General features: G+C 40.8%; 1 protein-coding gene across 2 annotated transcripts in view; it reads right to left on the reverse strand.

Annotated features, from left to right (window-relative positions):
• Positions 1-744: 744 nt before the first annotated feature.
• Prrx1 (paired related homeobox 1) overlaps positions 745-23,728 on the reverse strand; it is a 70,219-nt gene continuing 47,235 nt past the window's right edge. Inside the window, exons 2-5 of one of the 2 annotated variants that reach the window (XM_087580089.1) lie at positions 18,774-18,949; positions 13,249-13,430; positions 9,461-9,532; positions 745-4,000 (exon numbers count right to left, since the gene is read on the reverse strand). In XM_087580089.1, the coding sequence (XP_087436215.1) occupies positions 9,478-9,532; positions 13,249-13,430; positions 18,774-18,949 (413 nt within the window). In that variant the 3' untranslated portion in view covers positions 745-4,000; positions 9,461-9,477. 2 annotated transcript variants of the gene reach the window in all.

Raw genomic sequence — 23,728 nt, forward strand, 5'->3', positions numbered from 1 at the left:
TCGTCTTGAATTGCTGCATGAACTTGTTTGTGTTCAAGTTGCCTTTTTGACTAGTTTTTAATTGGTATGAAAACAATTTGTTTTTCATGTTTTTTTTCTATTCTCTTTCGTCACCCATTCACACGGTGTAAAATTACTTAAAATGCCTCATTTAGATATCATTAAAACAAAGGGTTGTGCCTTATATACAGACTATTTGTCACACTGTAACTAGTACTGTCAATGCTAAAAGCATTGGTAAAGTTGCTCAATTCTCTTTTCTTTCTTTCTTTCTTTCTTTCTTTCTTTCTTTCTTTCTTTTTTGTATGGAGCTGGGGACCGAACCCAGGGCCTTGCGCTTCCTAGGCAAGCGCTCTACCACTGAGCTAAATCCCCAACCCCAAATTGCTCAATTCTCAGCAGAAGTTCTGCCCTCATCTTCACATCATACCAACAGATGACTCCTTCTTCCTCCCACTATTTTCGCTTTCAAAGAAATTTAGTTTATTCTCCTTTTATAGAAAAACTTGTTTCTCACAATGTGGCTTTTCTAATCTCTTCCTGTCCCCACCCACACGGTGCACAGTGATCACAAAAAATGTTCCACTTTTGTGTCATTAAAACAAAGGGTTCTGTATTACACTCTGATAAGAAATTATTTTGCTTATAAATCATTCTTGCCCTCATGTTTCTCAATGTCACCTTGAATCTAAGCAGCTCTGCCTGTTGGAGGTTGAAAGTGAAAATAATCATCTGAGTCCAGTGTATTATAACAAAAGGCATGGTATTATCAGTCCTTCATTTTATTGAAAAGAAATAATTTCTATTCTAGCACAAACAATGTATATTTTACATCATCAAGCGAGATATAATTTACATATTACATTTCTTACGAGATCTTTATTATCATTTGTCATTCCCTTTTTTGTAATTAGGTCATTACTTCTGGTTTAATTTAACCTGCCATATACTCTTCCGATTGGCCTCTTGTTTGGGAAGGGATTGTGGACACTGATAGTCCTAATGCCTTCATCTGGGTATATTGACAGAGAGACACAAGTGTATGAATCTGGCACTGAGACACTTCTCTGGTAAATGACTTACGAGCCTCATCCAAATCACTTGTTAAACTTATCTTCCTTTAAAAAGTGAATCAGAAATGAACAAAATCGAGTGTTAGTGTTTCACACATATTTCCTAATAAGTGCTCAGATGAAGATGTTGTGCTGTGGGTCTACCGGCTGCAGGCATTCTTACGACTAACAGGGGTTATCCTACAAAATCCCAAGAAACCGCTTATCCAAAGCAGCAGATACAAACAACCTCCTGCTTCCTCCTTTGAGTTTATGGGATCAGGTTTGTTTGATGTCCACTGGAAATAGATGTCAGGATGAAGGTTTCAAATGACTGTCTTCCAAGGTTCGGCTTTCTTTAGAAGACCCCTTTCATTAATAATTTCTCTTTCTTGCCTATAATCCAAATCTTTAAGCTATTCTCTGCAAACTTTAAATTCCGAAAGTTGACCAGTCTCTCAGACCTGTACTCATTTCCAAATCAAAGAAAGTGTTTACAATAACTATGTACTTTTGAAACTTGATAACACAGAGCAATCAATGGGACAAATACATGAGCAGAGAGATTCCTTATGAACAAGTAATGTGTATTAAGCCAGGCCATATAAACTATTCTGAAAGAAATGTTTTAATAGTAGTTGTTGAGAAGGAATCACTTCATGAGATCAAAGGACACAAGATGATCTTATTTCTTATTATTGAACAAAATACATTATCACTTGAAATATATTTTCAGATGGGTGCCTGCTACACTGAAGAAAACAATCACTATTAACTCAACCAGATATGCCAAGGGAAGTACAAGTGTGTGCTAAAAGTGAGTCTTAGACCCCAGATACTTTGTCACTCATATTACAAAGTTGACATATTTGGCTAAAATCAGTCTGAAGATTTTTATTCACTGAGAACTATGGTTATTAAAACCAAGCTGTTGACGAAAATATAAGTTAAAAATATCTCTATACTTTGTGCCTTAAATTATTCTTTGGTCAAATGATGTGATTGTTGAGATATTTGAAAATATAAACCCATTTACCATTTCCAAATACAAGGTTATATTTATATACAGTCAGATGCCATTTCCTTACTAGAAAATAAAACTTTGAGATACCGTGTTAGTCCATGAATACTGTATGCTCCTAACGTCCCTTTTCCTTTCATGGTTACAAAGTGCTGGACAAACAAAGAACAAGGGAGGGAGGGAGGGAGGGAGGAAGGGGAGGAGAGAGAGAGAGAGAGAGAGAGAGAGAGAGAGAGAGAGAGAGAGAGAGAGAGAGAGAACAAATGGACCAAATGGACGTAGCCTCACAACATCCCTGTGAGGTAGGAATTGTTAGACCATTTTATAAACAGGTAAACTAGGCATGGCATGGTAACATGGTTTGGTCAAGTCTACCAGGAAAAGCATAGCTGGGAAAAAGAGAAACAACAAAATACCAGCTCTGCCTCCCAGCCTAGATACTAAACAAACTCAATTCAAAACCACTAAAATGTAAAGGTATAATTGTACTTAATTTTTTCAACTTAGACAAAGCTTTAAGCACCTCGCTTAAACATATTTGTCTTTCATATTTGTGTGGAGTAAAGAAAGAGTGTTTCTTTCCCTCACCTTTCTAGCTACATTCCCCGTGATACGTCAGATACAGACTTTCTACTCCAGCTCAGGTCCAAACTCAAGGTCAATTCTATAACATCAAGTAATTCCTAATTCCTATTGTAAAAAATGGAAGTTCTTCTCAAACAGCTTCCTAGCTAATTTCTCTCTGATCTTAATGAGAATTGTATATAGAACATGAAAAATAGCAAGATGCCCCATTAATGTATCATTACTGTGTAAATAAGAACAGTGGTGATGGCAGACAGTTTGCTTTTATATAGTGTTTGAGAAACTGCGAACCCAAGCTTTCAATATTTTATATATAATATATATAAATATATACAGCATATATATGTATATATAAAAGTGTGCATCTGACCACCCCTAAGGCACCAAAGAGATATAGACTATGCCTTTCACAATTTCAAAAACTGTCTTCCTACAATTTTTTTCCATCTCTAAAACGGAAAGTATTTCTTCTACCAAAGAATGAGTGACAGTAATTGTTCCAAAACCACGAGGATCTTTAACTTAGGATGGTTTATTGTTTGGGTTGGGTAAGGAGTGGGGTTGATGGTGACATCATAACCTAAAGCTTAAAGCTTAGCGTTCACTAGACATGGCCAACCACATCGATCAGACAGTTCAGTGACCAGAACATGTGCACATTTACTTTTCCTGTAGCCGATAGAAAAACCTTACCATGACCAACATAGACACAATAATACAGATTCTTCAGAAAGACTTTGGATTTTCAAAAATCTCCTAGAGAGACTTGGAAGGAGACAGAGTAAGGCACTGAAGTGTCAAACAAGTTACTGAGAAGTGATTTTTCATATATATATATACATATATATGTATATATATATTTCTTTGGCTGCTGCATTTTTTTTATTCTCATACAATTATAGGAATGGGTGGGTTGAGCCTAATAGAAGAAGCCTGAAGTATACTTAGCAAAGCATGGGTAGAAGGAAAAAAAATACACACACAACAAATGGTGATGGTATCCAAGAGGAAGAAGAAACATTTGTTAACTAATTTTCATTTTGTTCCTCTCCTGCTTTTCTCCGCCATGGTCCCAATATTTTAGTTCTGGCTTTGTTTGTTTGCTTTTATCTTTTTTTTTCCAGCGGATGAAGAAATGACAGAACAGGATAGGTGTCTTATGGTTTTTGATTTCTTCTTAGGCCTGTTTAATTATTTTTTTCCTCAGTTGACTGTTGGCACCTGGTTCCTCTGTAAACTATATTCCTTGGCCTTCAGTCTCAGGTTGGCAATGCTGTTGGCCATGTTGATACCCTGCGCAGGGCTATTGTTGGCACATGTGGCAGAATAAGTAGCCATGGCGCTGTAGGGACAAAGGAGAGAGCGGGGAGAATAACAGACATTAGTTTCACGAAGCTGCAAGACCATGCCCTGGGTGGATATGCTCTCAGACAGGGGCAGACAGGGCAGTGGGGTGGAGAGAGGACCTCGGGGGTCTCTTACAGCCCCCCAGTTTTCAATTAGTTTAAGGTCCTTATAAAAGGGTGGCCATCCTTTGACAGGGCACGGGGAAGCAGAGGAGAATGAGACAGGGTAGGGAAAGGAATTTGCTGTGTCCGATACAGTGAGTAGTGATTTATTTCATGTCGAATAGTAGGAATTTCATCAGCTAGTTCAAACAGAGTCTAGAATTTCCTACCTATACCAGGAAGCTTGTGAGACCAGTGAAGGAGGTTACCAGCAAGAATGTAACCATAGATAAAAAGAATTTTGCTTCTTCATTGTAGGAAACTGACCTGGACTCAAGTGCATTTCAGATAATCAATAATACTGGAAGAAATTATGTGCTTATAGAATCACTTAAGCAATCTAACACATTCCTCTCACACAGTGATTCATTGGATGATAGTAACAGGCATTGTCAAGTCAAGGTTTTCCTATCAGTGGGTTTTGACTTTTATAATTTCTCAAAGGTATTTGACTAGCACACATTACCTCTGGGGAGGGTCACTTTGGAAATGTTAAAAATTTCAAAATAAACTTCTAAAGTTATAATTTTGCCATTCTTGATCTCAGATGTAACTGTTTCTCACTGTTTGTGTTGTTGGGAGAAACATGAAGCTAGATTTGATTGTCATAAACTAAAATTAAGACATAGACAAGAACTCATTACTACCGGGGTTCTATTTATTGTATTCATGAATCTCTTTTAAAGGAAAAAATGGTGTGTAGATGTGGATGCAAATGATCTCTCACTTTATATGAAATAGTTAAAGGGAAACCTTTTGAATGTTTCTAGCTGTTTCTAAGATTAGTAAAATTTCTCTCAACAGAGAGCTGGGGTGGGACTTATAAGTGGAATGACATATGCTTTTCTGCTGCCTGCATTCCAATGGAATTTTGTCAGCCACAGTGGAGTTCGTGGTTCTGGGATCAGATGACAAGATCAGAAAGAAGGAAAACTAAAGCTAGAGGGACCAGGTCCTTAATATTTATCTGGGACAGCACGGAGTCAAGGATAGAGTTAAGTCTCACGGTAGTCTATTTCAGCTCAGAGTCTTAACATTTACCAAGGAAAAGTATGAGTTAAAGAAAAATATTGAGTATCAGATCTCTTAGTCCTTCTACTAAACAAATCCATTCAAAGCTTTGTTACATGCATATAAGTGAGTGTGAGGATAAAGTCTACATTAGAGCAGCAGAAGAAGAAAGACTTGGGATTACAGACTTGTACACTTACATTTCATTTTTCCTAGTTGTTACTCTTATTGATCATTTCTGGGTAGCTGGTCTTAAGCCTCCCTCTCCCAGACAAGGTTCTCCTGGAGCGTCTTCCATTTTTTTCTTTACTCACTTCTTTCTCTTTTAATTTACGACTTGTTCAGTAGCTATCACTGTCCCCTACCGGCTGCATGGGTCACCACATCTGTTCCTTCTCTACTATATCTTCAGGCAGAGCTGACTACATCCAGTGCATATTTCATGTTCAATAAACCATTTCCCGAGTAAACAGTCATAGCCAGATATAGGATGATTAAATTGGCCTGTGCTCAGTGTCTCTAATCCATAACCCTACTGTAATGTTTCAAAAACTAATACATTTATTCTGGAGAACTAGTGCTTTCTATAAAATGAGTTATCTTAGTGAAGAAAGAAAGCCAGAAAGATGTGGTAAACCAGAACATCATCATCGCATATTTTTGATTGATAAAACATCCTTTTACAGTAAAAAAGGGCATTAATACATCAAAGCTTAATAAAAAAAACATTATCTTTATCACTGTCCATCCATGAGGCAGAAGAGTCCCTTGTTAAGGCAGGCTTGAATTATAAGTAGGTGACAAGAACAATCCACTAAGATAGGATAAACGCCAGCTACTCTCTAAACGAAGTGCATGTTTCTATCTAACATCCTACAGGAACTCAATGCAAACCTCAAATTTACAGTTCGAATCTTTCTAGGATATACCAAACATTTAAACATTTAGTAGCTAAGGAAAAGGAAGAACCATATTTGGAGAATGTACCTAAATCATATATTACTATAAAATAAAATTAGCCTTTCTAAAGCAGGTTTCTGTGAGAATATCAAGTTCAAAATATGCTCCACAGCTACTAGCATTTTAAACAAATGGTACAGAAATGAGCATTAGAGCATTTCTGTGTTATTTGTTAAATACTGGGGAAAAATTAAATGACTTTTGAATATACAAGGCTAAAACTTCATGAGAGAAGAAAAATGGCGAGTGGTAAACTATAGATCGTTATGGAGTACTTTTGTGTTTACTTGGCCCAAGTTTCTAAGAGAGCTTTTACTCATTCTTTGAGATTCTGGGCAGCAAGTTCCTACTTAATAGAAATCTACCTTTTCTGATAACTGAAAGTATTCCATTTCCTCACAAGAAGGAGGTATTTGAACTTTTGAGATCATGTGTTAATTTTCTGAAGTTGTTACTATTTTTCCAAATTGTCTACTACAGTATCGATATCAATTCAGTCTGTAGTACATCATTTTGGCTATAATTATTTCATAGTCTCCTATCTACCTTGTCTGATGCTGTAGCCAGAGTAGTTACTGTGGTAACAGATCTCTTAGAAATACTGTGTTTCTATCTAATTAAGTTGACAGAAAGTCAGAAGGACTGATTCATTTTTCCCACTCAAAACCAAATGAATGAGAATTAGAATAGTACTTCCTGAAGAGATTGAGATTTACCAAGGCATTCAAGTGGCGGCTTATACGTGCATGGCAGAGAACAGTGTCTTTTCACATTCTGTGGCACTGCTGAGATGACTGCAACATTCCAGCAGTGATTCTAGGGCAATGTTATATGGAGTCCCTCAAGTTATGAGGCCAGAAGCTAAGAGAGCAGTTTACATTAACGAATGAAGTTTGCACTTCTGTGCCAGGTTTGGTGATACCCCTTTTGCTTTATAAATCCTTAAGAAAGTCATAAACTTTCAACAATTGTGTAACTGCTATAGCACTCAGTAGCTGAATATGTAGGTTATAAAGACCAGACACCATCTCCATTCTCTGCCTCTTAATAAATATTTAAGATGGTCCCACAAGTCAGACTTCGAGTGACATTTTACATACGTCCTTTGGGGTACTTGACATGGGTCTGCTTTTACTGCTCCAGCTAAATGTGCAATATAGGCAAGCCACCAGCAGCTTTTTGACATACCCATGACAAACATGACCCATTACCAGTCAGAAAAGAGAGAATTAACTCCTGTTGTGTTACTGGATAACTAGCTGGACGTCTGAAGGGTTGCTTAGTCATGCTTTAAACATAGCCCTGGAAGACGGAAGAGTTGCTTGCTTAAGTGACAACAGATGCAGGAGAGCCTTGGAAGGCTGCCAACCCGAGACACTGCTCATGACCACCTGTTTTTTACGTCATGGAAACTTCTGCTTTGGGAAACAAAAGAGCCCTAAAATCTCTTCCCACCAGAGGGACACCTACTAAGGTAACTAATTGATTTCAACTAATTCATGGGCCAATTCAGCCAATGTAAAATTACTTGTTGCTACACAGAATGAAACTTCCTAGAGTTGAGGGATGGAGAGAGAGAGAGAGAGAGAGAGAGAGAGAGAGAGAGAGAGAGAGAGAGAGAGAGAGACTGAGCAGAGTGTATCATCTAGACACAAGACAACCACCAAGAGCCTAGTGAACAGTGCTTAGTTTACCACTGAATTCCCCCTTATTCTGGTATGCAGGGAGCTCGTCTGAGCTAAGTCCTGGGACCGGAGTTTAGAAGGTTGGCTAATGTACCATTTCTATTGAAATTTTAACAAAGGTCTTTGTAACCAAGAAGCTGCATTGCCAAAGAAAGCACATGGAGACATTAGGGATGTGAGCGAGCGGAACGCTCGTCTTCCATCTGCTGACTCATCAAGTCTGCAGCGGGACTCCACACAGCTGACACATTTCTGGAAGCATGAAGTTTTCCCTCTTCCTTATTTGGAGATTCCAAGCAGATGCAACCCAGCAGAATGCTAACCCTACTAGCAGGGTTAGATGATTGTTTCCTCTGGAGACAAGTCATTTATGACCAATTCAACTTTCTCTGAAAGGTGGTTTTAAGGAAAACTTAGAGAAAATAATCACCAATACCAAGGAACTGTAGCAAATACTCTCAACGGTTTGCTTTCTAACCACCCAGTGTCAGTCCTATAAATCATGAAACAATTGAGGAGAAAAACATCGTGCCTGACTCGATCTCTAATGCTATTTCTCACTCAGCCTTTTTGAACAAATGATGACAAGCAGCTTAAAGCATCATCCTAAAGATGATTGTGGCAGCTGAGAAGCATGTGCGTGGTCCTTAGAATCCAGGTTTCCACCCCCTCTGGATTGTCTCTCACAGGCTCTGCTCTGCAGTTTTCTGGACCTCAAAATACAGAGGTTGGAGGCCGTCTCTTTGGTGTGTTGTCTTGCCAAAGCAAGAACAATGGAGGTATGCGTGTTTCATCTAAGAAAATTAAATTTCAGTCTTCCTAGGGAAACTTACTTCTAAAGAGAGATCCCATAAATCCTTTGGAGGTGTGCCTGTGTAACTTGAATCGTCATTTCTAGCTTCTAATTGAAATGCAGAAGCTGAGTTTTAATGCACACTTGGCTTTCCCCAAGTGGACACATGGGACCACGTTTCATTGGTAAGGCTTTGGTCTCCCTCACTCGTTCTGTGATCCTTCTATAATGTTTAACTTCTCTTTCTAGAAACATCTTTCTACTGCCACCAGATCTCTTGTGTTTCTCCCTTCTCAGAACTGAGTAGACCATATTGTTTATCACTGGGTTTCAAACTTCCTTGTGAGACATACAATAGGGAAGATACGTCTAGCCCTATTTTTAAATATTAAGTTATAAGATGAATCAACTGTGGTATTGATGACAAAATAAAGATAATAACATAGTCAGACCCCTGGCTCATACTTTGATATCTAAAGCCACCCCAGTCAAGGTCTATGAATGTGACCCTCACGAGAATGGCTTCAGAGGATCAGAGAGATGCAGACTCCCAGCCCCACTCTAGACTTAATGGGTCAAAGTCTTCATAGGCTCAGTCCAGTGATCCTTGAACACTAACTGTGTCTGAGGGAGGCCTCCTTGTCCTCCTACACTCCCTTAGCTTGGCTTGCTTTCATACATTTCTGACTTCTAATTTCCCATGTGGAGACCCTCTGCTGCTTACATGTCTAGGATGCTGTGTCTTAGTTTCTTAAAAAAACAAAAACAAAAACAAAAACAAAAACTCTAATTCCCCCTTATGCCCTACCCCCAGAAGCCACCCTCCTCCCCATCTGACAAGTTACCTTTTCAGTGTCTTCCGTTAGAATCCGTTATGAAGCCCCTCGTGTAAACAACATCTTGGGAGGGACGAAGATCTATTTTTGAAAGTGTGAAAGGGAGAAATGAGCCAAATGCGTTGAGCAGACGTCAGCAGCACCATGACCAAGACCAACCGAGGGGAGGGACACTCTACAGGAGTAATCGGCCCCTCTTGCCCTTGCTGCTACTCAGGTCCAGCCCTCCCTCTACAAATGGCACTCCTGATCAGAACTACAGAGCCAAGCCACTCACTATCTACCTCTTGTTGGAACAACGATGTCTAGGGAACAGTTCCTTGGCTACTTCATCTCAAAGAATAGTGTAGAATTTGGTTGATTATTGGTACCCATGAGGCACGACAGTGTAAGGTTAGCGAGTCTTGATCATTTTAGTGCTGGTGTGCATTTCTAGTCTCATAAATCACTTAAAGAAGGTGATTCCCACCTAAGAAGTGGGTTTATGTCCCAAAACAAGGTTGCTTCAATTAGCTACAGACAAATAAATAACAACCTCTGACAGGAAAGAGTTTTCATGTTAGGAAGTACATTGCTTCCTCTAGTACCTTGGCTGCTTGTCTGTTGTCATCACCTAATGTGCTCAAGAGAGTGAGTGAAGCCATCATGGTGAGCTACTATAATTAGAGTGCACCAAATGTCCTAGTTAGCTTGGGAGAATCTTGGTTTATACCCTTTGTCCTAATCTAATTATTATTATCATTCCAAAACCTTCCCAGTCCAGATGACATAACTGTTATATGATCTTTACACTCAATAGCAAAGACATCCAGCTAGAGGGGGGTGGTGCTTTCTAGCCTATGATTCTGACTCTGGGCAAATAACTGCTTTTATAACTTGGTTTCCTGTTCTTCTGAGACAAACTATGGAGGTCATAAAACCATCCCCTCTAGCAAAAGAGTCTACTCTTTCTCCTTGGGCTTCATGATCTAACCACATAGGCCATCGCCCTAAGTTGCCACACCCCAGGAAGAGGACCTTAGCTCTAAACGGGCTTTGCTGATCAAGAAAGAGTGCTTAAAGCAAGAAGGAGAATTTAGTTTCCCAATCTTACACATTTTGGTTTTTCCAATACAGCGCAATGTCAAATTTGAAAGAATAGGTTGGTCATGCAGCCCACTGTGTTGGGTAGAAACCTGGCCTGGAAGTACTGTTCTGAGTCTGCTTGCTGAAGACTTAAACCTAGGAAAGTGACTGGTCTCCTCTTGTTTTGAACCAGGGCAAGGACCGAACTATCACACAGGAGTACTCTAAAGGTTGACCAAGAGAAAAGCCTTTTAATGAATATCTCGTGTGAGGTGCTAGCTTGACATAGTGGTACTGACAGGAACAACAAGGTCCGTCATCTCCTTTGCTTGTCATTGTTTCTTGAATTATTTTTATAGTTCCTCAACAACAGTTATGTTTCCTAGCAAGTTTCAAAATGTAAAATCGTAACATATTTGATTCTAAACATAGCAGAACTATCCCCAAGTAACAGAATAGCCTTTGACACTTTCAGAAATTAACGAAATTATAAACACTTTAGTTAACAATAGATCAAAGAAACATTATCATTGATTAAAGTGTTGCCTTAAGCTTCTGCTTCTTAACTTATATTTGATGTTAATTTATTCTTCATACAAAATATGAACAATTAGCTTCTATCCTGCTTCAATTGGCTTTTTTTTACAAACATTGTGTATAAGAGAAATGAATGCATACCACCAAATGAGAAAAAGGACCACATTACACAGTCTTAAATGATAAAAGAGCACAATACAAAATAATATGTACACTAAGACTATCCCTATATAAAATAATGAACTCTAATCATAAAATGAACTAATTAGTTACATCAAGATGGTGAGACTATGAGTGGATTTTCAAAATGTATGTAGAATTTCTATTTTTTCAATTAAAATAGACTATTTCCCAAAAAGGCACACCAAATCCCCATGGTACTAGTTTCTGCTAGACGCCCACACTACGGCATGTTTCTTTGGTTCAGATTGCCTAGCTTGATGCTAGTTCAGGAAGGATTACGTCTCCATTTGTGTTAGTATGCTGTGTTCAGCTCCATGGATAGGGACCACGTGGCAGCCATCTGGATTGTCAATAGCTGGGGATAAAAATCCCAAGGAGGACATAAGCAGAAAAAGGAGCAATACTTCCTGGTTGGAACCAAACTCAAACCAGAGATCTTAATGCACCAGACTCCAAATTATACCCATATTCCAAGCCGTTCGCTGAATTTGTGGACTACCAATAGTTGTAGGGAAAACAGTCCTTCCACTTATTTAAAATATTATAGAATATGCTATTCCAACAACAGTCTCCAAAATGTGTTTTTAGTAAGTTCTACATCTAAATTTTAGATGAAATAAGGAAGCATCTAAATTTTAAGTAGGCAACATAGACATAGCTGCAAAGGTTGGCCAACGGAGACCCAGACACACACACAGGCCCCTCTCATTTTTTTAGACACAGATACCTATCACTGAGATCAGCGCTGCTTCAGGCTAAGTTCACGAGGGATATATATAAAGCTTCCACATGCATTTATGACACTTCTCTGAAGAACCTACTTGGACCTGAAAGAGCATTTAGATGAGGCTTTGGGATTTAACAGAACCTATCAAGTGTGGCAAAGCACTGGTGTTTCAGGAATGTGGCATTTCACATCTTTATCTGGGCACAATTCCCTTTAACCGGTTTTAAGTCCTTTCTTAGGTCAAGAATTAAATTTAAAAAGATAAACAAATGTCATTCAATAGAAAAATGAGTGTGTGCATAGTTCTTCCAGGCAGGATATATAGCCTTGACTTGGGTTTTTCCAAGTTTTAAAGAAAAGTATACTAGCCTGATCATAGGTTAAGTCCAGGAATCCAAGATGCCCTTACATCAACTTGGGCTTTCTGAAAAGCACACTGAATGGAGGGTGACAGACTTCAAATAAGGATTAAAATGGTCCTCTATTATTTCCTGCATCAAGTGTTTCCTTTTTAATATAAAAGTTCAGTGTGGTTTTTTTTCTATTTAAAGCATACCACAGCAGAGAGAGAGAGAGAGAGAGAGAGAGAGAGAGAGAGAGAGAGAGAGAGAGAGAGAGAGAGAGAGAGATTGGGACATATAAGAAGCACAAACAGAAGAGGAGGAAGCATTGGGGATCTTAAGAAAGCCTCACCTATTAACTAAGTACTAGGGTCATGAAAACGATTAAAACAAGCTTCTCTGTTGCTGAATTTTCCTTCTTTCCTCCTGTCTCACTCCTCTCTCTCCTCTTCTCTCCATCCCTGTCTCACTTCTTCTCCCTCCCACCCTCTCTCCTTTCCTCTTCATTCAAAATCAGATTTATTGCGAAGAGCGCCTTTAGTCCTACGCTCGCAGCATTACACATTGATTCCCTACTCGGCATAACACAGCAAATGTGTTTTAAACGGGATACTTTTGTTCCAGAATGGTTCCAATAGAGCCACCAGGCCCAGTTTGCAAAGGATCTGTTCGTTTTTATTCTTTCCCAGTTTTGCAACCTTGGCAAGAATTCCTGAGTCCGGGAGGAGATTGCTGATGGCTGCCCCTCTCTCTTCTGCCCCAAACCCTGCTCCTGGGGCAACTAGCAATCTCCTGGGAAAATGTGGGGATACCAGCAAGTTGAATGTCTCTGAAGAAGCTAACCCAGTAAGGAATGTCAGCCGGCTGCAAAAGCGGCCTCGAAAGTGGTGGATGGTTGAGAAGCATGTGGAAGTGGAGCGAGAGAGAGTGGGCCAGTCATTCACCTGTACGGAGAGGCTGTCCCCCAGGAGAGATAATCGGTGGGTCTGGGAGCAGGACGAGGTACAATGGGTTGTTCCACGGCAGTCACGTCTCCTGAGTAGGACTTGAGGAGAGAAGCGTTTTTATTGGCCAGCATGGCTCGCTCATTCCTGCGGAACTTGGCTCTTCGGTTCTGAAACCACACCTGGAATAGTGTTGTGAAGGGAGAAAGATGTCAAGAGGGAGAGGAAGAACAAGGAAAAATAGGTTACAGGAAGGAAATTTTGGTTGACTTTACTATGTAATGCCACCCCAAGAAAGATACAGGATGGGTCTATTCCTAAAATAACAGAAATCCTGCAGTGTTATTCTTCCCCCATGGGCAATGAGTTTAGAGGTAAACCTCTGTATCTGTGTAGTACTTCAGAGGTACTGCTTAACATATACAAGGCCCGGCACAAAAGGACCATCAAATACTTATAGCAATTAAGAAATCAAAGATGGGAATTATACACATTCTACGAGACAACATGTCAGTTATAAACCCTGTTGTAATTATATTCAATAAAATTAGAATTTTCTTAGATGTGGGCAATAGATACAATGGGTTTTCTAAGAGCATTTTACAATTCTTACAATTTTTCGTCTGCTTTCATTGTGTTTATCATTTAAAGAAAACCCTCCATCTCCCCCACACCTTCTGGCAAGGATTAAGAAGAAAATTATTCCTAGAAAAGGTGCAGAAAACCATGGGGGGGGGGTGAAGATGCAACAAAAGAAAAAGAACCACTAAAGGGTGCTCTAATAAATCGCACCCCCATGGGAGCCCAACAAATGGGGACTCTGGAGACCAAGATGAACAGTGGCTAGATGTTCAGGGGTATCCCTCTCCCCTCAAGGGTATATCTATACGCTGGCTCCTGGCTATAATATCCCAGCACTTCTACGATATTGAACCAGACAGGGAAACCTATTTACATTCTATAAAGGAACTCTTAGCAGGAAGGAAACAACAAACAAACAAACAAACAAACAAACTGGCACTAACCCTGAAAAGTCAATGGGAGGACATTTATTTGTACATCCCAAGGGATGCATGTAGCCTGACAGGATCTGTGACAACTAGTCATAACCTTTTATTTAAATTGATCCCAGGACTCGTAACCTACATTGGGACTGACACTATTTCTAGTTAGCGTGATAATTCTGCATGTTGGGCTCTATGCTTTCTACTTTAAAGTTGAGGATATGAGTTCAGTGAGAAGCGATCTTGAAGTTCGTGCAAATAATAACAACATTTAGTTCTACTTAAGGATGTCTAACGCATGGCCATACAATTCTTATCATTTACTCATATAATTTTATTCATTCATTACGTCCATTCCAGAACGCTCTATGGGGTGCTCACTGGAGTGCAGGCCTGATACTAAATCTGGGAAGAAGAGATGACGAGCATTTATTGACTGCTCTCAAGCAGTTCAAAGCTTGTGAAAGCCTGATGCACACATACACCTAAATAATGTAAGCCAAATATTTTGGCCAAGTTATCGAAAGTATGACAGTGTGTGGGGATAAATTGCTCTAGTGGACAACATTGACCTAAAATGTCATGTGACTATTGCCCCCCCCCCAAGGAATTGTGTAGCATGCAGGACCTGAATGGAAGTCAGCAAGGGTAGTTTCAGACATCTCCTCCCTACCTGTCCAGCCCCCAGATCTTTCATTTATAATATGGGCAACACTTTGCCATTAGAGTTACCACTTTACATGTAAATATAGCTGATGCCTTACTTGATACCCTCTACCACCTTTCTACTGGAAAAAAAAATGAAAATTTCTTAACACAGAAAGAAAAGCACTGTTCAAGAATGAGCTCTCACTCTCATACAAAGGGGGGTGGGGAAGACAGATGTGGGTTGGAGGCTGGTGGAGGGGGTAACTGAGAAGTGGGATATCCTGGGATGGGGGGTTAGTGGAGGGGGTAACTGGGAAGTGGAAAATCAACTGAGATGTAAATGAATGGAATGATAAATAAAAGAATTAGCTGTTTATCATAAAGCCATACTACTTTTTAGTGTGTCTTAGATTCAGAGGACTCCCCCAAAACAGTAGATGAGGGTTCACCACATGCAGTGACACCAGACATTCCTCTACTTATCAGTGATACTTGTGGGGATCGTCTTGTGATGATTTCACCATTCCATGGCCTACATAACTCTTCTCTGTTCTAGGCAATGGTACCCTTAATGAGTGGGCCAGTGCCTTATTTATCTCCAACAATTCAACAAGTCCACAGTAGTTCAATAGGCATTTTAAGGAAAGGAGGAGAAAATGTGTTTTCCAAGATGAAAAAAAATAAAGTCCCCTCTCCGCACAGGAGGACTTTAGCACGCAGTGAGGAGACTTGGTCCACAGATAACTTGATATAGTTCATGCCGTATTACAACAAATGCCCTGGACATGGAGTCCCAGAGTTCAGTATTTGGTTTGGTCTGGGAAAAGCTAGAAGTTGAAGGAGAAATAATAAAGTCACAGAGGAACAATTCTGTGCTGCTCGCCCAGGAAATGTTCACAGCAATAGAGGCAATGGTGAATGTATCTCTGTGTACATGTATGCATTATGTATGTACATGCATGACATTCATTCACTGAAATGGGACATGATTTATCTCACAACCCTTCTGCATTTTAAAATGATTTTCAGCACCACACTATCTGTTTCCTTTTTAAAATTCAGAGCACTAAACAAAATGGTGCTGTGCTGATTTAATTTTTTTTTACATACAATATATCCGACCACATTTTTTCCTTCCTCCAACTCCTCCCAGATCCTCTCTACCTTCTTACTATTTAAGATTAGTGCCCTCGGAAAAAATTTCCTGAACAAAACACCAATGGCTTATGCTCTAAGATCAAGAATCGACAAATGGGATCTCATAAAACTGCAAAGCTTCTGTAAGGCAAAGGACACTGTGGTTAGGACAAAACGGCAACCAACAGATTGGGAAAAGATCTTTACCAATCCTACAACAGATAGAGGCCTTATATCCAAAATATACAAAGAACTCAAGAAGTTAGACCGCAGGGAAACAAATAACCCTATTAAAAAATGGGGTTCAGAGCTAAACAAAGAATTCACAGCTGAGGAATGCCGAATGGCTGAGAAACACCTAAAGAAATGTTCAACATCTTTAGTCATAAGGGAAATGCAAATCAAAACAACCCTGAGATTTCACCTCACACCAGTGCGATTGGCTAAGATCAAAAACTCAGGTGACAGCAGATGCTGGCGAGGATGTGGAGAAAGAGGAACACTCCTCCATTGTTGGTGGGATTGCAGACTGGTAAAACCATTCTGGAAATCAGTCTGGAGGTTCCTCAGAAAATTGGACATTGAACTGCCTGAGGATCCAGCTATACCTCTCTTGGGCATATACCCAAAAGATGCCTCAACATATAAAAGAGACACGTGCTCCACTATGTTCATCGCAGCCTTATTTATAATAGCCAGAAAATGGAAAGAACCCAGATGCCCTTCAACAGAGGAATGGATACAGAAAATGTGGTACATCTACACAATGGAATATTACTCAGCTATCAAAAACAATGACTTTATGAAATTCGTAGGCAAATGGTTGGAACTGGAAAATATCATCCTGAGTGAGCTAACCCAATCACAGAAAGACATACATGGTATGCACTCATTGATAAGCGGCTATTAGCCCAAATGCTTGAATTACCCTAGATCCCTAGAACAAACGAAACTCAAGACGGATGATCAAAATATGAATGCTTCACTCCTTCTTTAAATGAGGAAAAAGAATACCCTTGACAGGGAAGGGAGAGGCAAAGATTAAAACAGAGACTGAAGGAACACCCATTCAGAGCCTGCCCCACATGTGGCCCATACATATACAGCCATCCAATTAGACAAGATGGATGAAGCAAAGAAGTGCAGACCGACAGGAGCCGGATGTAGATCGCTCCTGAGAGACACAGCCAGAATACAGCAAATACAGAGGCGAATGCCAGCAGCAAACCACTGAACTGAGAATAGGTCCCCTATTGAAGGAATCAGAGAAAGAACTGGAAGAGCTTGAAGGGGCTCGAGACCCCAAAAGTACAACTATGCCAAGCAACCAGAGCTTCCAGGGACTAAGCCACTACCTAATGACTATACATGGACTGACCCTGGACTCTGACCCCATAGGTAGCAATGAATATCCTAGTAAGAGCACCAGTGGAAGGGGAAGCCCTGGATCCTGCTAAGACTGAACCCCCAGTGAACTAGACTGGTGGGGGGAGGGCGGCAATGGGGGGAGGGTTGGGAGGGGAACACCCATAAGGAAGGGGAGGGGGGAGGGGGATGTTTGCCCGGAAACCGGGAAAGGGAATAACACTCGAAATGTATATAAGAAATACTCAAGTTAATAAAAAAAAATAAAATAAAATAAAATAAAAATAAGATTAGTGCCCTCCTCCCTAAAAAAAAAAAAAAACTTGAAAACAAAAGATCAAAATAGAAAAAAAAAAAAGGAAAACACCCAAACTAAGAGCATGTTTTTGTGCTTTTCTTTCTCCTTTGTTTCTTTTGTGTGTAGGTTACTCATTTACAGATGTCTTTCACTGCAGGCTGAGGTGGGAAATAGGAGATGTAAAGGGTTAGGAAGGCGGAGAGAGCTCACAGCAGTGGGGTGGTGTATACACTGAGGTTAACATCAGTTCTGCGAGGATAGCAGGAGGGAGAGAACGGGATCAATGTTGACACCATGGAGCTGTGCTATGTTTCTATAAGCAGCAGCATCTGAGCCCTGACAGCGACACAAAGTCGTTTCCTCAACACTCTGTCTTCCTTTCCCTGGGGCCACAGAAGGGGCCTAGATGGCTTTCCTTGCATCTTCCCTTTTCCTTTTTTCTTATCTCTTGGGAGGAACTTGGAGGAGACGCCCCTGGGTCCCCGGGTGGAGAATCTTGTTACACTCTCTGACTGAAGGAGCCACCATGGCTCTATTCTCCCCTTCCCTGTTTTATTTCCTCAAGACATTGGAGACTGTGAGACAGTATCTAGTTTAAGTGTGCTCTTAACTTCTCTAGAGCCATGTCCAGCCTCTATCACCATTCATAATCACGAGTACTGAGAACAAAGTGCTGGAAGGTTTATATATTCTCCCAAGCTGTCAAGGAAGAGTCCATATCTATGGACTCTCTAGGATTTAAATTGAGAGCCCAGGGTGCAGCAGAGGCAAGCCCTTTGTGGACGGTTTATAGAACACGATATAGAAAGTTCACAACAGGGAAGAGGGATAGCCTTTCCTTCCCTACAACATATTCCATACTTCCCAAAGGCGCTCTACTTGACTTTTTTAAAATGCCATTCTACCCAAAGAAACACAGTAAAGGTATGCAGCCCGTTGTTACACTTTATTTTCATAACCCATATCAGTATCATCTCCAGTCCCAAACCTCTAATTTGTATCCATAATCAATGTTCATGGCTGTGTCACTATGGAGGGGATGCTTGGTGCCTGCCACTCAAAGCATGAGTTACCTGCACTCTGGCCTCCGTGAGGTTCACCCGACGTGCAAGATCTTCCCGTACAAAAGCATCCGGGTAATGGGTCCTCTCGAAGACACGCTCCAAGGCCTGCAGCTGGCTGCTATTGAAGGTTGTCCTGTTTCTCCGTTGCTTTCTCTTCTTCTTCTCCTCAGAGTTCAGCTGATCATCTGGAAGGAAAGTGGGGATAAGGAAGGACAGTCACTCTAGAGATCCCAGGCAGCCTGTATTTACTGTCATCTATGAGAGATTGCAAAGTCCACAGTCAAATGCCATTTTCAGCAAGGGCCAAGACGCCTCCTCAGCGCTGGGGCCTCATTATCGCACGTCTATTTAAGATTAGACCTGAGATGGTCGCCTGAAGGATGTTACTTGCAGCTCACTGCGGTCTGTTCTGTGACAGACAGCTGAAGGAAAATCTCACCTGTCCATATCCTCCTCATTTCACCAGAGATTGGGAAAGAAAAGTAGACCTTATTCTACCTCACTCCCTCACACTATATGATGTTCATTCACACAGTTTCCTCTCGAAGTAAACCAGCTCCTCTCCACATCACAGGCACACGGTCACAAGTGCACAGCGTATGGAAAAGAGACGGTCCAAACCAAATCAGAGAGGTTTCCATTTTAAAACGAGTTCTCCTTAAATGCAGTGACTGACTAACTCAGAGCGGCGTTCAGTAAAAACTCCATGCCATGCCGTCACCCAAACAGGCTTCAGCTTAGAGCAGTATCAGGAACCCTAGCAACCATTACTTAAAAAGCACACAAGAATAAGGAGCTGTTCCCTGAAACAGTTGCACCCCACGTTGAGATGTAGGGTCCTGAGGACCAGGGGAACCTTTGGGGAAAAATAATCACATCTCTGAATTTTTTTACCTGCCACGGTCCTACATGAGTTAGCTCTGAATTATCCCAAAGTCATCTTGGTGTGCCAGTCATTCCGAGAGCAAAACGCTCCCATCACAGAGGAGTGTCCTGAAATCCCTCCCAGCCCCAGTACAAGGATGATTGACTGGAAACCGAGGGGCTGACCAGCTGTGCTAATGCCACCATCAAACAATTATCCCAGAAGCTGGAACTCCCAGAGCCCGTATAGGTCATACACATTCTGTTATGGCATGTGCTGTCCAGAGAGGCTCAGTCCCGACTAAATCACGAGGAGTAATGACGAAGATAAAGAAGAGATTGTATATTTGCTCCATTTTAAACAAACCGGGGCTCCTAGCACTTTGTTTCTAGCACATCTAATCATGGTTTCTTGTGAGTAAATACGCACAGCACTCACAACAAAGCTGCTGGCAAGAATCGACCTCAACTGTAGTATCACTGTTACCACAAAGAAACAAATGAGAGCCTGTTCTACAGTTATGTTTGGGGTTCAAAGTGCAGGTTAGACTGAGGACTCCTGCAGAGCAGATCTCTAGGTACCTGATGACTGAGACTGCCATCGTCACACTCCAAGATCCCTTCCCTCTTAGCCTCCTCTAGGACTTAGAACAGACACTGTATATTGTCCTTGGCAATTAAAGACCCAGATACAATAAACACTGGCTAATTCCCCCCCCCCCCGGGAAACATGAAACTTCTCTTGTCCTCAGAAAAGTTTGTCTGTAGAAAAAAAAGTGTAAGATCTTACCCAATTTCTCAAAGAGAGAAATCACTGGTCTTCCTACGGGAAGACCAGCAGTCTCAACTAACCTGGACCACCAAGATCTTTCAGACACCGAATCACCAACCAGGCAGCACACATGAGCTAATCTGAGGCCCCCAACATATCCTTGAAAAACATTCAGGATCCTTGAAGAGGTCTGGTGGGGTGGGGGTGGGGGGTGGGGACACCCTCTTGGAGACAGGGGAGGAGGAATAGGATGGGATGAGGAACAGATAGAGGTCAGACCAGGAGGAGGATAACAACTGGGTTATTTTAATTAAAGAATAATAATAAAAGAAAGAAAGGAAGGAAAGAAGGAAGGAAAGGAGGGAAGAAAGAAAGAAAGGAAGGAAGAAAGAAAGAAAGGAAGGAAGGAAGAAAGAAAGGAAGGAAGAAAGAAAGGAAGGAAGAAAGAAATAGAAGAAGTTTCTGACTATCAGAAATGATTGATAGATGCAGGAACTCCATTAATCCTTTCTTCAGATGGAGCTTCTGTCGTGCTCTGATGAGACTCTCAAATCAGCCTCATTTTGATGATAGAACCATTTGAATCATAATCAAGATCTCTCGATGCCTAGATCATCCCAGTTAACATGACTGACATCATTTACCTATTAGAAATATTAGCTGACAATGTCATCACTGAAATAACACTGACAGTAACAACACTGTAATTGAGGCATGTAGGACCAAACATCATTTAGCATGTACAGTCTCCTCCCTGTTCCATTGTTTGGAAGCATTTGCATTGTTCTTTTCTTCTTCTTCTTCTCCTTCTCCTTCTCCTTCTTTCTCCTTCTTCTCCTTCTCCTTCTCCCTTCTCCTCCTCCTCCTCCTCCTCCTCCTCCTCCTCCTCCTCCTCCTCCTCCTCCTCCTCCTCCTCCTCCTCTCTTCTTCTTCTTCTTCTTCTTCTTCTTCTTCTTCTTCTTCTTCTTCTTCTTCTTCTTCTTCTTCTTCTTCTTCTTCATACTAGATCTCTTGAACTCAATTCCGTATGCCTAGCTCTTCTGGTATCTCTTCATCTTCAAGGACTTTGAGACAATACCTTATTAGGAATTTCATGTTTCCACTAAGCATGAATCTGCATAAAGTCCTTACCTTCTATACTTTTCTAAATTTGAGACCAATCAGACCACAGGTTACTATTTTGTTTTTTGTCAAATAAAGAAAACCCCAGATTAAGTAAATTCCCTGATTTTTCTTCACTCAAAATTCCTTTTCCTGCCTAACCACAAGTTCCATGTCCTTTTTTTCTGTCTTGTAATCCTGTTTCTTCTTGTACTGCCAAGCTCTGATCAAGACCAAGAATATTTTTTATGCCTTGGTCTTAGTACTACAACCTGCCCCATCATCTCTCCGTAGTTCTTTGAGATCTCCCACTGTTGATTGAAATTCCACTGACTGTCCACTATAAAACCACCAACTCCCCTGACATGGGAGTAAGGGAAATGAAGGATTATAGTTTATGACACAGAAATAAATAGCAATGATGTTCTGATGTGATTCCAGCAAGAGTTTCCCAGTAAATGTTCTCAGTTTCTTTTAACAAATGAAAACATCAGTTCAGATCATGTTGAAGGTGAGAAAAGACATGCAAATCACAAGAGTCCCAGGAGTCTGGCTCTGGCAAATGTCCTTCAAAACCCAAGCCAAATGGAAGAGACAATGAGTAGGCAGCGAGGTAGCTGGGGCAGCAGCCTGTTGACTCCTCTGTCTTTGCTCACTGCTTACAGCCTGAGAGTTTTCCCTACCTCTGAAGAACAGGACCGAGTACAGTCGTCACCCACAGCAGGGAAAGATAAATAAATGCTGCTGAAGTTTACAAATTCAGGGCACTTGAAAAACATATGATAAATACATCTATCAGATTTGGGGTTCTGAGTAAATGCAAGGGAAAATGCAGTGAGGGTTTATCATAGCAAGAGAGTCATCTTTCTGCTAGGCCAGCTACGGTGAAGACCAATTTCAAACTACATGGTTCAAAGGCACTAATATTCAACTGGCTGATGGGATGAACACCATTCTTGGGCCTCCTAAAGGCATTGGGATTTACTAAGCCTTGGAATAACCAAGAGTTTTGACTATATCTTTACAAAAAGAGATCATATGTAAATCCAAGGTGGTTATGGATGTTATAGATGTGTGTTTGAATTCATTGCAATTATACAGCTATTGCTACTCTCTGGATGAAGTGACTAAACTGGATTAACAGGCAGGTACAGTTTCCTAAGATTCTGGCACCATATACAATGCAAGAAATTCCCTAATCCGTTCCCCCTCATTTTGCAGAACAAAATGATTTGCCCAAAATAGCAATGGCATTTTGAGATTTCTAGACAGAACTGGGCGCCAGGACACTCAATTCTACTCTGTTCTTAAGAGCAAATACGTGCTGTGCAAAAGAAGAACAAGAAGTCGTCAGCAAGGAAAGTGAACCTAGCTGTGGAAATGACTCATGGGAAGTGATTTCTCGTGCTAGCTGTTATAAAAACATTCTAAGGCGGGTCGGTGAACGAAAACCAATGTGTCATGTACTGTTGCTGCCAGAATGTCCATGTGTGCATCTTTAGTAGCTGTTAAGGTCAGATATCCTGTGCTTTCTTTCTCAGTTGCCTCCCTGTGGTTATTTATGCACAACAGAACTCCTCTGCCTTCCATCTTTTTTCCAGAACACGTGGGCACACTTCTCTTTCATTTTAAAGAATACATGAAAATCGATGTGTCCTAGGAAGCACATCACGTTTTACTTCCTGTGTGAAGACTTGGCCAATAGTTTCAGCCTGTATTAGCCTATTTCTTTCTAAATCTCCATACATATGTTACTGTTTTATCAAATACTATGTAAAAATTACAGTCCTGCCTAGACCCTATGAACATATATAGCAATAGATATGCAGCTTGGTCTTCATGGGAGTCCCCCCAACAAGGAGAGCTAGGGCTATCCTTGAATTTATTGTCTGCCTATAGATCCTATTCCCCTAACTGGGCTACCTTGTCTGGCCTCAGTGAGAGAGGATGCCCCTAGTCCTCCAGTATGGAGAAGGAGGCCTGGGGGGCTGATTGGGATGTAAAGTGATAAATAAATTAATGTAATTAAAAGTTTTCAATCCAATTCTTCCAGGTGAACATTTTCTTGTCTTTGTGCATTCAATCATTGCTATGAAAGAGATAGAGGCAGCATAGATGAGCTGGTGATAAATGTTGGAAGAATGGACCTGTACTGTCATATAGAAGCAGGACCATGAGTTAGAAGCCCCATCCCCGAAAGTGCTCAGCGAGTCCTGAATTCTGATGA

This window comes from Rattus norvegicus, chromosome 13 (assembly GCF_021556685.1).
Source record: "Rattus norvegicus strain SHRSP/BbbUtx chromosome 13, alternate assembly SHRSP_T2T, whole genome shotgun sequence".
NCBI classification, from domain to species: Eukaryota; Metazoa; Chordata; class Mammalia; order Rodentia; family Muridae; genus Rattus; species Rattus norvegicus.